Here is a 14,359-nt window from a genome sequence, read left to right as displayed (position 1 = left end):
TTACTATGATGACCAATGATAAGACTGGGTCCTTGACTGGCTGCAGCTGCAGCATTTCTACCCTGGGCATGAGGATAAGAAAGACAAGTGAGGGAGAGAGGGGGAGAGTGGGAGAGAGAGGGAGAGAGAGAGAGAGAGAGAGAGAGAGAGAGAGAGAGAGAGAGAGAGAGAGAGAGAGAGAGAGAGAGAGAGAGAGAGAGAGAGAGAGAGAGAGAGGGAGGGAGAGAGACAGAGACAGAGACACAGAGAGAGACAGAGACACAGAGAGTGATAGAGACAGACAGATAGAGACACAGACACAGACACAGAGAGAGAGAGACAGAGAGAGAGAAGAGAAGGGGGGGCACAGATGCAGAGACAGAGACTGAGAGATTGTTTTACCTCTTCTTTAACTTCCCAGGGAGCTAATCCTGCCTAGGCCCCCAAACCACGAGATTAAACATACAGTAGAGATATTTTAATTTTAGAGTTTAGGGATGGGTCCAAAGAGATTTTACATATAAGGAAAGGAAAGCCTAGGGAGACTAAGTAGTTTGTATGCAAAACTAACAAACAAAAACTAACCAAGGAAATGATGCAATCTGACCAGTCTGGGCTTCCCCCAAGAATGGAGGACACAAACAGAACTATTGATGACTCTGAAAGTGAAGCCCTTAAAAAAAAAAGAAGAATTTTACCAATTTATTTGATTACTCCTATCTGATCCACTAATATTTTGAGTATTCAGACAGTGGGGATCTGCCTAACTTAGACCTGTAAAAAGTTCTAATTCCCTAAACCACTAGGATCCCTAACTTCCTGGTAGTTCATAATTAGCCGGCACTTCTGGGCAGTCTGGCTATCTGTGGCTTCGCCCATGTTGCTTCGTCTCTCAGAAGCAGAATTAACACTGAGATTCAGGGGGCAGTGACGTAGTCTGGGGACATCCATCCTTAATATTCTTGGTTCATCAGATGCATTTGTATATTATCAGTAATTCCTAGAATCAGATCAATTGCATGGGATGCTCTGTGAAATCCAAGGCTAAGGTGGCCAGTTTCTATGATGTGAACCATTCCTTGGTCAGTCTTGTGTTTTTGGTCCTGCTGCATTGACGCTTGAAGACCTTCAACATAAAAAACACCAGCGATGTGTTGGTGATGAATCTCTGACACAAAGCCAGAAGTGCTGATCCTTACATCAACTCTGGGTCTTTTCCTATACTTAGAGACATACTAATATCAGAAGTCAGGAGATCCCAATAGACATAAGACTATAATTATTCATTTTTAAGGCTGAGGTCAAATGCTACCTCTTTATTTGAGGGCTTCCCTCATTATACCAGCCAAAAGAGATGTTTGTTTTTCTCATCTGGATCACCCTTCTTGCCCTTATTTCATGTTGCCTTGCAGTTACTTACAATAATAACAAAAATTCACCATCATAAATGATCCAAGATTCACAAATCTCATTCATGACAGCAAATCCATGAGATAGGTACTACAAGTATTTTAACTTTCATTGCGTAAAGAAGGAAACTAAGACTCAACATCATGGTTTGGTCCTTGATTTCCTTTATAACCTTGGGAAAGTCACACCATCTGGGAACCTCAGGGAGGTCCTTAGCAAAACAGGAATGATCAATGTATGAAACAATTTACAGAATGATTGTAAAGGTTAAAAAGAAGAATGTAAGTAGTTGTAAAAAATAGACTTGAACTCTGGACTTCAATCCCCACAAGCCCTTGCTCCACTTCCCCAAAATGCTTTGTAATCTCACTGAATTCTCAGGTGGGCCGAGATCGAGAAGGGATTTAACCTGATTGCAAAGGCTTTTGTGGCTCTTTTTGGCCTTCCGTTTTGGAGCAGAGGCGTCTCTTCCATGATGTGAGATTATCTTGTCTAGGCCTTTCTTATCCTGTATTTTCTTTAATCCTTAACCTTTAATAAACCTCTAAAAAAATATAATACTCCTTGCAGAGAGAAACGAATTTCTACCAGCCTCAGTCTCCCCTAAATTTTAATCTTTACATAGTGTCACCTATTTAAACACTTTAAAAGCGTATTGAAGCATTATGATGTAGTAGGGAGAGTGTCAGGTCAGGAATCAGGAGACCTAGACTGAAGTTCTGGGTCTATAACTGTGTGAACTATGACAAATTTCTTATCTTTCTTGACCTCTGTTTTCTCATTTTTAAAATGAGAAGGTTGGACCAAATGATCTCCGAAATATCCCTAAGGTCAAAATTCTAATTTCTGACTTAAAAAAATAAAGTTTCATAGATAAAATGGGCTAAATAAGTGTTTTCAAACCTAAAATAACTCAATACAGCTGTTTATTTTATTGTTGCTAGGGAAGGATAACAAGCTATAAAAAAGTATGCAAGAATTATGTCAAATAAACTAGAAATTCGCCATAAAATAGACAAAAAGAGCTTCATAATATATCTCTTAAACATACAAATTTTGAACTTTGTGGATCCAAATAGAAACTATGGCAATATATATGGAAATCATTGTCCCTGGATCACTATAATTCCTTACGTGGCTAGTTCTGTCAGAGTATGGTGCTAAAGTAGTAGGTTTGGTTCAAAAGAGCATTTTTTGCAAAAGAGTTAAAAAAAAAAAACCAAGAAGATATCTCTGAATCATCTTTTAAGGCCATACATAATTCTGGCCAGGTCTCTCCCTAAAATTGCTGATAACACCAGGAAGTGGAAAAGTAAAACTAAACAGTTTAGAACAATCTACAGGCATAACTGGATATAAGTGAAGTAGAACTGACTGACAAATGGCTCTGCCAGCATCCATCACCTAAACTGAATGAACACAGGAGGGCGCTCCAAACTAACAATTTGCTTTATATACAGCGAGACTCATTCCCTAAACATTTTATAGTGGCTGTCAAAAAAAGCAAGAAGCAACCCAAAACAAATATGCTGCAGATACAGATGATATAGAGATGAGGTACAAATAAAGAAGATTTAAAAAAAATTCTTTTGCTTGAGGATTTTATATATTTTTCTGTAACTTTAATTTTGAGGAGGTAATTTTCTGTGTCGTCACATATGACAATTCTTTAATCAACACGAAAACTTTGGCAAGTGAACCTTATTAAACTTTGATTTAAGTCATATTAAGTTAAACATCAATTAAATTAGTTTAAAAGTGGGTCTATGTATTAAAAAAGAGCACTGGGTTTAAATCTCATTTATGACCTCTTAGTTCCAGTTTTTATTTTTTCTGTCTTATCTGACTCTTCATGACCTCATTTGGGGTTTTCTTGGTAAAGATACTGGAGTGGTTTGTCAGTTTCCTTCTCTAGCTCATTTTTACAGATGAAGAAACTGACACCAACAGGGTTAAGTGTTATATAGTTAGTAAACATCTGAGGCCAGATTTGAACTCAAGAAGATGAGTTTTCCTTGATTCTCTGTCCAGCACTCTATGCATTATAGTGTTACCTAGCTGCCCTAATCTCTTAGTTCATCTTTAAAAATATGAAAATTGTCTAAATGATTTCTGAGGTCCCTTCGAGTTCTATGAATTTTCAAGGTCACCTGTGCTACCTTGGGAAGATCTTTTCATTATTTGGAGCTTCTGGGTAGCTATAAAATGAGGAGGATTCTATTCTATTGGGGGTTCATAACCTGAGATCTTATTTTAAAATCCTTTGATAATTTTGATACAATCTTTTGACAATTTGTTTAATCTGTAATAATAAGCATTTTATTGCTTTATGCATTTAAATTATTTTTCCAATTCTATTATTCTAAGAAAGGCTTTAATCAGACTACCAAAGCAGTCCATGAAACATGGACATACAATAAGATTGATGGATGATCTCTATGATCCTTTCTGATTCTAAATCTTGGGATACTGCTGCTGAAATCCACCAGGTGGCAGAAAGAAATCAGCAATCATACACTTGAAAGAATTCATCTAAGCTAAAAAAAAAAAGGATGTCTCAGTCTCGATTCCACTAATTCTCAATTCTATTTTGGCCTGATGCTAATATAATACTGGAATACCTGTTTTGTGGGTTAGGCTATATCATGAGGATTAAAAAAAAATTACAGAATGATGGTGGTCAAGATCAGTACATACACAATCAACATATACAAGCTTACCTGCAAAATGGTAGTAACCAAACACAGAACTTCCTTTAAAAAAAGAAAAGTTAGAGCATGGATTGAGAGCTAGATCTAGAGAAGGGAGGCCTTGGGTTCAAATTTGGGCTCTGACATTTTTCTAGCTGTGTGTGACCCTGGACAAGTCATTTAACCCTATTGCCTCAATTTCCTCATCTACAAAATAAGCTGGAAAAGAAAATGGCAAACCACTCTAGTATCTTTGCAAAGAAAGTCCCAAATCGGGACTCAAAGAATTTTATACAAGTGAAACAACTTAACAACATCGACAAATTATCCTATGATTCCTTTGAACTCAAAAATTCTATATTCTATGAGTATGTCAAAGTCAACTTCCCTCTTTTGTATAATTTTCCTTCCTTTCTCATTATTTTCTAAGTTTTCTAAGGGCAGGAACTATGTTGTTCTCTCTTTTGTACTTCCCCCTTTTTCCATTCCTTGGACACAGTAGGCACTTAATAAATATTTGCTGAACTAAATCTATTTTTGTCTTCACTAGCAAGAATCGTATCTTCACTGTTGGAGAGGAAATTCTCTTGAAGATAAAGGTCAGGAAGGGAAATCATAACTACTGCACACCAACAGCTATGCCTCAGGCTATTACCACTTTGGGGTTTCTGATACATCTCACAGGTTCTTGATATTTAATGCATAAGCCACCAAGAAGTGCAGCCCTCAGTGTCCGCATGAAGAGTCTATAAATATTCTTATAATCCCATTATGACAGCTTCTCCCCATGTTGATGAGTTCAAAGAAAGTCTAAAAGGTGTGCTTTTTGTGACTAAGTGCTGCCTTTGGCATTACCTGCACATCCCCTACTAAATACAGAGGAAGTTATATATACTTTGGGCTAACAAAGAGCTCTGATTTAAGGTAATTTATTCTTGCTACCATCTATGAATAGCAAATTTTGGGTACCTAAATATGTCCTTGTCACAAAGAATTTCCAGTTCAAAAGACATTCAATAAATGCCCGCTACATTCACGACCTTCTACGAGGCACCAGGAGATACAAAGATGAATAATAGAATTTCTGCTTTCAAGGAGGTTGCAATCTGGTAGAAATAATAGCTTACATAGAGAGGATGCAGTGACTCATACCCATCATGTCTCTTCAGCCTTATCACAATTCTGTGGGGTAGCTATTTCCAGTGTTATTCCACACATTTTATAGATGGGGAAAATGAAACGAAAACTGAGTGACTTCACTAAGGTTAGTCAGAAAATTCTGGAGGCAGGATTCAAATCCACAATACTGGATTGGGTTGTGCAGATTCTCATACCACATATTGCAGTTTTAATTCCAAAATACTACCTTGTCTTTATAGATGGGATAATGAATCGTCTGGTTGGTCAAATAATGGTCTAATAACGGGTCTAATAATTGTCTAGTAATTAGTTTAAGTTGAATAGTCCTGGATACCACCATATATGATTTAGAAAACAAACATCTAAGGCAGAGGGGGGAAAAGGCTGAAGAAGAAATGGAAATAAAAAAAGGCAGAGTAGGAAAGAAAGAATTCATCATCAAGCACCAGTCTAAATTGAGTATTCATGGATACCACCATATATGATTTAGAAAACAAACACCTAAAGCAGAGGGGAGGAAAAAAGACAAGAAGAAATGAAAATAAAAAAGACAGTAGGAATGAAAGAATTCATCATCAAGCACCAGTCAAAGTTGAGTATTCATGGATACCACCATATGTGATTTAGAAAACAAAAAAGACAAGAAGAAATGGAAATAAAAAAGACAGTAGGAATGAAAGAATTTATCATCAAGTCTTACTGTCTGGGGATAAAATTTTAAAAAAATTAAATAGTCCCTCCTCCCAAGGAGCTTACATTCTGTTTTGGGGAACAAAAATATATTTATGTAAGTACATACAGATTAAGTACAAAGTAATTTCAACGTTAAGTACAAATTACTTCCAAATGAGGTAGATGGGGAGGAGGATACTGGGGGAGGGGACTGGAAAAGTTTCCTGGAAAAGGTGGTACTTGAGCTAAAAGCTGAAGAAAGTGAAGGGTTCTCCCAGGCACAGGGGAGGAAGAGGGGCTTTCTAAGCCAGGGAGGTGGGGAAGCAAAAATAGAAATGAAAGGAAGAGGAGAGAGAGAATAGACATATTTACGATGGGTGGCAGTGGAAAAAGCGCCATGAACAACTACTTAGTGTCACTAAAAAGGAATTAACGATTATTTGCTACTAATCTAAGGGTTAGTTCAAGTTCAACATAGCACCCTATTGAGGGTGATCTAGAAACATGTTCTAATGTATTCCTACCACACTTGTGTAAAGTTGATGGACCTCTTTCAATACTTGGATGACTTTTGCAAAGGGAACAACAAGATTTATGGATCCGTGAGATAAACAATCATTGAGGTTAAGCTTTCTCCTCACAGAGTAGTATATCTTAATGAACTGAAACAACAACAACAACAAATCAATACAGATCTTCAAAGGCTGTAAATGTCATCATCAGAAATGACGCATTTCGACGATGAATTCCTAAGCAACGGCATCGTGTTCTTTGGGTAAGAGGAAGAATCCTAGAAGCTGATATTTCTCCAAACAGAAAGCAAGCTGCAAAGCTGAACCCTGAACCAGGATTTTTGCTCTTTTCCTTACATATTTATTTAATATACTTCATCGTCTAGTTACATATTTTTTTCCTATCTTTGAAATAATGTCTTCCCCAAAAGTCATTGTGGATAATAGCATGCAGGGAATTGATACCTGCAAGACATCTTTCCATGTTCCTTTGGATCTCTTGCAATCCTCATTCTTCCAGAATGGTGGCATTTTCTGAATCCCACACAGGGGATGGCAACGGAATTCTTATACCTTTGACCCAGGAATTGGACCTCCTTGTTGTTCCTCTTTCTCCTCACCTCATGCATTTTCCCTGACTGTCCCCCAGACTTATGATGCTCTCCCTCTTCATCTCCACCTCCTAACTTCCTTTAAGTTTAAGCTAAAATCCCATATTTTACAAGACTTCCTGGATCTTCTTTAATGCCAATGTCTTCCCTCCGTGATTATCTAACTTTTTTATTTTATTTTATTTTCTAACTTTTTATTCATGGGCAAGTTATTTAACATTTGAAAAATGGAGATTAAAAATATCTATCTTATAGAGTTGAGGGTTTCAAATAAGATAATGAGAGAAGTGTTTTGTAAATGTTAAAGTACTATATTGATATCAGTTATCAATAATAATCTCAGTGTAAATATTCACTTTTCATTTAATTTTCAGCATGCTGTTAGAAGGCATGATTTGCATATCAGTGACTTATGTAAATGCTGTTTAATACTATTAAACTTTTGAGGAGGGAAATAGCCTAATGGATTACCTATAATATGGATTTGCAGGGGCCCACAGAAAATTCTTTTAGCTCTAATCCAATTGCATTAAGATGCACAAATGTTAGCATCAGATTATTTTGCCTGATTAGATGACCAGGCCACTTGTCAAGGATACTGAAAAGGGCATTCTTGTACTATTTAATTCTACCCTAGTTTACTATATTTATTTTTCCATACATTAATTATTTTTTCCTAAAAATCCATATCAGCCAGTAGTAACTTAACTTCTAGATGAGCAGAGTGGTTTAAGTTTCTTCACAGAGTTCCAGATGTGATTAAGCCCTAAATAAATTCTTCATCCCTCACTACCTGACCACATACCCTTGCCTCTTCCACCTACCCTCACCTTCCCCATGTTCCCAGAACTGCCCCTTCATGGTCAGGATAATGATGCTTCTGAGAGCTTGCTTTCATTTCAGTTAGCAAGAAGAGAAATTTCCTGGCCATAATTTTTTCTTTTTTTCTAAGCCACACAAGAAACGTCAATCTCTTTATATTTTATAGGCTGCAATTGAGATTCACTAAATAAAGAATTTGTAAAATCTTAGAATGCTTTCCTTCATTCCTTCTTAGGGCCACATAAAAGGTCAAACTGTTTAAAACCTGCTGTTCTTGTTGGCACAAATATATGTCCTCATCATTTTTCTTCTGAAGCTTTGTGGGAAGAAAACATATTCTCAGAAAAATACACCACTACCATTGCAGTACAACAATACCCATATTCTCTATCAAATCAGAATAATGGTAGCTTACATTGTAACCAAAAGAATAAGAAACAGATACCTAATATAAGTGCTCTTCTGTTTCTGAACTTCCTTTCATTCCCATACTCACAAATCATTAATAAAGGTACATTTAAAATAACATAATAACATTTAATTAAATTAATTTATTTTGTTTATTATATTTTAGAAAAGAAGCTGGCTCAGTTCTGTTCCATTTTCCATTAATTAATATTCTATTATTTACTGGACAGGATGTTACAATGTTCAGTGTTGCTGGTAGAGACATAATTGAATTTCCTGGCTTTGGGGCAATTTAATTAGAAACTTAATGTTGCATTAAATGTAGCTATTCATCATTATTTTCACTCTCTTCTTTTTTGGTAACAGGAAAATTATTCCCACAAATGTCACATTAAAACAATTAATCTATGTTCTTTTAAAGACTAATCTTTGAAAAACAGATGATTATTAAAGTAGTATTATGCCTGTCAAAGAAATTTTTTATGGTGCTAAAGTGAAAGAAGAAAAAAAAATCAGTTCTAAGAAGAACTTTATGAATAGTTCTAAATGCCCAAGAAAGTAATAATTCAACTATTTCACTAATTTTTAGCACATTTTGAGAACATAGGGTTAAAAAAAGATCAGATACATTTTGTCTGTTTATGGAATATTATAAAAGAAATGTGTATGATTTTAGTACATTTAAAATAATTTAAAAAACTAAAATCATCTTTTTTGTGATTTTTCAATCCTTATATGTGAAATTGCCATGCTTCTTATCATTTCTTAGTCATTTTTAACTACTCAATTGGCTCCATTTCTCAAAAATGAGATAGTTGCTCAATACAGGAAATTGAAAAGAGTATAGTATATTGGATACAGTTATTGGCTTAGAGTTAGGTCTCAACTATATTGACTTTTGTGACTGCATTATCTTAGTTCTCTTTCTATCCCTCTGAAATATCTTTTATATCCATTGTGGACTCCCAGCTTTGCCTTTGCCTTAATTGTGAATAATCTTTCTTTTTAAAATTCAACTTTATTTTATTTTCAGGTTCACATTTTCTCCTTCTGGCCTCCTCCCTACTTCCTACTACCTCTACATCTCATTAAAAACAAAAACAATACCCCAAATAACATATTATCATCAAGCAAAACCAATTCCTACATTGGCCATGCTTTAACTGTATTCTGAGTCCATATTCTCTTTCTGGAAGTGGGTAGCATGTTTCATTATTCATTATGAGCCTTTGGTACCATATATATGGTTGGTCATTGTGAGTAGTTTCCAAGGTTTTCTCCTTGGCTTTCACTTCTGTTTCTACATTCTTATTGAAGGCGATCCTATTAATTTACAATACTTTTAGATTATTCATGTTATGCAAATGATTCTCAAATGTCTAAGCCCTCATCTCTCTCCTAAACTCTAACACTGGAGCATTTTAACTACCTTTTGGAATCTCTCCTGGAACACACCGATGGTACCTCAAATTCAGCATAGCAGCAGTAGGGTACCTGACTTGATATCAAGAAACTTGGGTTCAGGTATGAGCTCTACTGGCTTCCAGTGGTATAAACTTAGGCAAGTAATTTAACAGCTTTAAATTTTAATTTCCTTAGCTGTAAAAAATGAGGATAATAATGACCCACAAGGTTGTTATCACAGAATCATTTAGTCTTTTAGAGCTAGGATTGCCCTCAGGAGTCACTGAATACAATCTTCTCATTTTAACAATGAAGGAACAGCCTTAGAAATTCAAGGTGACTTGCCCAAGATTGCATGTCTACTAAGGGGAGAATCTGGCCTCCAGACCTAGATCTTCTGACTACAAACCCATTGCTCCTTTTACTATACATGCTGCCTTTTATATAAAAGTGCTTTAATCTTTTTAAAATCCCAATCCCAAAGTATGGAAAACAATTGCCCTTCCTATATTTAGAGGCACAGCATCTAAAACGTACAGAGTGAGTTTGATTAGTCCATTCCTCTCATTTACAAATCAGGAAACAAAGTCTACTATGCTGCTGGCATGTCAAATGAGGGATTATTGAATTCTTAGAGGTAGGAGAATCAGAATTAAAACACAGGTCCCCTATATCTGGCTGCCTCTTCTGATTTCTCTTTTTCTTTTAATGGCACCACATTTCTCCAAGTCACTCAGGCTTAAAAATTTTATTCTTCTTTAACATCTCCCCTCTTTCTACTCCAGCTAACCAATGCTAAAAGCCTTAAGATTTTTCATTCAGAAGGTTTTAAATTTCTACTGTCATTACTTGAGTTTTCTGAGGCTTTTAACATTTTACCTGGACTAACTGCAATAGATTACTATGTGCTCTTCTCTTAAGCCTTTCCTCCCTCCAAGATTTTGCCCACAGCCACGATTTAAAAACTTTTAATGGTTTTCCACAACCTACCAAATAAAGTCCAAACTTTATAGCCAGATAACTAGTCTTCATTAGTTTATATTGAGTGATATTTTACTGTAAGTCCCAGTCCAATCTTATATGCACCCACACTCCAGTCAAATTGAGTGACTTCTGTCAATCCTCGTTCTTCTTGCCCTTTCTACAGCCCTTCGCACTATTGAGTATCCTCTCTTCCTTGACACTCTCTTCTCCTTAGGTTTTTGGAACACTTCTCTCTTCTGGTTCTCTTCCTGTCCAACAGACCCCTCTCTGGCAGTCACCTTTGCTGGATCTTCATCCATATCATAGTTAAACACAGTGTCCCAACAGGGCTCTGTCCTGGTCCTTCTTTCCTTCTCCCTCTATACTACTGCACTTAGTGACCTCATCAGATGTCCTGGATTTAATTATTCTCTCCATGCAGATGATCCTCAAATTGGCTTCATCAGTCCTATCTTTGCTAACCTCCCAGCTCCTATCTCCAGCGGACTTCTGGACATTCTAAATTCTTTGTTCTATAGACATTTTAACATTTCCAAAACTGAATTCATCTTTTCCCTGATCTCATCCCCTATATTTGATTGATTGATTTTACTTTTGTAGAAGCTCTTTAGTCTGCCTATTTCTCTCCTCTGATACTGCCATCAGCCTAATGAAGGACCCAGTCACTTCATGACTAGACTACAACCAACCACCCGAGTCTACCTCCACTCAACCACCAAAGTAATTTTCCTCAAGGACAGGCCTGACTATGTTATTCCTTACTCTGGCTCATTTCCACTGAAAAACTCTAGTGGCTCCCTGTTACTTTCAGATCAAATATAAAACCCTCTGGTGTTCAATTCCCTTTAAACGTGGCCCCTCCTATCTACACCTCATGCCCCTTCCCCCTTGACTCTTCAGTTCAGAAAGCCTAGTCTCCTTGTTGTTCTTTGAACAAAATAAGCCATCTTCTGACTTCTAGAAAATCCACTGTCTTTCCTCCATGCATGGAAAATTCTCCCTCCTCATCCCTGCCTTCTGGCTCTCCTGACTTCCTTGAAGCATCAGCTAATATCCTACCTTTCCTCAGTTGATCATATTCTATTATATATATATTATATATATATAATACATATATATATATATAGGAAGAGAGAGAGAGAGAGAGAGAGAAAGAGAGAGAGAGAGAGAGAGAGAGAGAGAGAGAGAGAGAGAGAGAGAGAGAGAGAGAGAAAGAGAGAGAGAGAGAGAGAGAGAGAGAGAGAGAGCGCTTGAGCTTGTCTTCTCCATCAGACTGTGAGCTCCTTGAGGAGAGGGACTGTTTTTTGCCTTTCCCTAGGGTTTAGTATTGTGCCTGGAACGTAGTAGATACTTAATAAATGTTTGCAGGTGGATTTAATTGACCCTGTAGCTTACTAAAGAAATCTTTCTGGCTTCTGTTTTGGGAGTTTTATTTGAAATATTCCGTTCTTTGTCTGAAATTGCTACTAAGAATTCCTTCTTTGAGGTTCTGTGCATCAATATTCTACCTTTACTTGAAGTTCCAATTCAAATGTCACCTTTTTGTAAAACCTTTCCTTATCACTCCAGAAAGAAATTATTTCTCTTTCCTGTCTTTGTACCTTTCTTAAGGCACCAGCCACACAGAAACTGCTATTTAGTAGTTAAGTTACGATGCATGTCTTATTCACCTTGAAGAAAAGGATCATGTCTTTTTTTATCTGCAAATTTCAGAGGGTGGAGGCTTATGGATAGCTCAGGTCTACTAAATATTTCTTCTTGACTGAAGAATGAACATATTTATTTAAAACAATGTTGGAATCTTGGTGGTCAATAGAAGGATTTGACAAAAACAACCACAATTACCTGTTTCGTGGATCTCTTCTTCTCCAGTATAGGAGGAGAACACCTGCCTGGAGAACTTGTACTGTTGTTCTCGGAAATTATTTTGCAGGTAGTCCATTAGCATGACATAACCAGACTGCTGCATTGTAAGAACTTCACAAAAAACAGCCAACTGGAGAAAAGGACCAGATAATTGAAGATTGTTATTAGGAAATCTCAAAGGAAAAACTGACAACATCAAAATGCTACCTTTCTCAAACCAAAATGAAACATAAAATTTTCCAAGCAAAACTTTTTACATTTGAAATGAATTTTGAAAAAAGTCCTTGATTTTTATTTAATGTTTTTTACTTAGAATCTTAACAACTTTTTATAAACCATCTAGGTGATATACAAGTTTTCTTCTATATTTTGATTTAATACAATACATTTCTCACAAAACCCTTTAAAATATAGTCTCTAGAAAAGTTTGTTGATTCTTCAGTGGAATAAGAGGCTGATTCAACTCTTAACAATATTAACAATATTAACTGTTGCTATATGGTGATTTCATCTACATTATTATAGTCATTGTGAGACACAAACTTTCAAGAAAAAAATAGTACTTCTCAATCCTGTGCTCTCATTTTTTTAAAGGCTCCATGAGGTTACTCCTGGTTGCTGGATAAATAAGGACTAGACATTGCCTTTTACTCTGCTCTCTCTAAGACCCTGTGGATGAGGAAGCTTGAAATTATAGAGTATAGACAAGCAGGAGAGCTTTGAAAATTACATGTTGAATTTATCATCTACTTGAAAGGAAAAGCAAGCTGTATATAGTAGTGATTCACAGTTTCATGGATAACGGTATTTTCTCTTCTACTTTGTTTTTAGAAATGTTCCTTTTTTAATGTTTGTTGATTTTTTAATAAAATAATTTTAAAAAGAAATTATGTGGTTTGCTTCCAACACATTATTTATAGAAAGATTTCTATTTTAGTAATTCTGAGACATCACTTTAAATCAATTAAATTTACAAAATTACCTGGCTTTCAGAAATGCTAATGGTATCTTTAAAAACAATCCAGTTAACTGATTCTGTGCAGGGAGGAGTGGTTAAGGATCCATTGTAAGTATAATACTTGTCTGTTGAGTTTGGCAGAAGATTCAGCAAAACAAATGGATTTAATGCAGCTTGTTTTCCTGCAAAGCAATATTGTAAGTTTTTGTTTTGAATTCCAACACTGTAACTAAAATAATCACAGTTCCTAGAAAACAGAAACCCACAATTTAATAATCATTTGATTGAAATTATACTTAAAATATGTAGCCATATTTCAATGATGGGGATATGCATTGAGATATAAAATCTTCATTAAATAAATATCATTTTTGGCTTGGTCCTTACATTCTTTTGTGGGAACTAAGTTTTAAATACAAATGTATTGTGAATACCTTGATAATAATGGAAAGGTCAACAATCTAATCAGTTACTTCCTACAAACACATAAGCATTTTCCCCAATTCTCATAACTTCATTCTATTAGTTAATATAAATCAGGATATATTTAAATAAGCAAGAAATGCACTATTTTAAGATATATATATATATATAATGCATAAATGTGGCTAAATTAAAAAATAATTGTATTCATTTCTGGATATTATAGTATAAGGAGGATAATGACAAATTAGCATGCATCCAGACAGAGTGGTCAGACTGAAGAATAAGATATATCTTTTATAAGACTAGCAACATTTTTAGATTTAGGAGTTCCAACAGGTATTCCCCATTCCCATCCCCAAACCCCTTAGGTTAGATAAAATTTTTCACTGTCTGAACTAATATATATTTGCTGTTTGTGACCTTCACAGCTGAATTGAGCAGCAGTATCTTCATATAAACTTAGTAAGTAGAAATAGA

The 14,359-nt window shown here is 35.7% G+C and overlaps 1 protein-coding gene across 4 annotated transcripts in view; it reads right to left on the bottom strand.

Moving 5' to 3' along the window:
- Positions 1 to 14,359, bottom strand: part of PTPRZ1 (protein tyrosine phosphatase receptor type Z1) — a 243,673-nt gene that overhangs the window by 94,387 nt on the left and 134,927 nt on the right. For all 4 annotated transcript variants that reach the window (XM_056799637.1, XM_056799634.1, XM_056799636.1 and 1 more), the window contains exons 7-8: positions 13,481 to 13,638; positions 12,478 to 12,628 (exon numbers count right to left, since the gene is read on the bottom strand). In XM_056799637.1, coding sequence (XP_056655615.1) covers positions 12,478 to 12,628; positions 13,481 to 13,638 — 309 coding nt within the window. The remainder of the gene's footprint in view (positions 1 to 12,477; positions 12,629 to 13,480; positions 13,639 to 14,359) is intronic.

The sequence above is a fragment of the Monodelphis domestica genome, chromosome 5 (assembly GCF_027887165.1).
Source record: "Monodelphis domestica isolate mMonDom1 chromosome 5, mMonDom1.pri, whole genome shotgun sequence".
Classification (NCBI taxonomy): Eukaryota; Metazoa; Chordata; class Mammalia; order Didelphimorphia; family Didelphidae; genus Monodelphis; species Monodelphis domestica.
The sequence above is the reverse complement of the archived record's forward strand: the minus strand, read 5'-3'. Positions and strand labels throughout refer to the sequence as shown.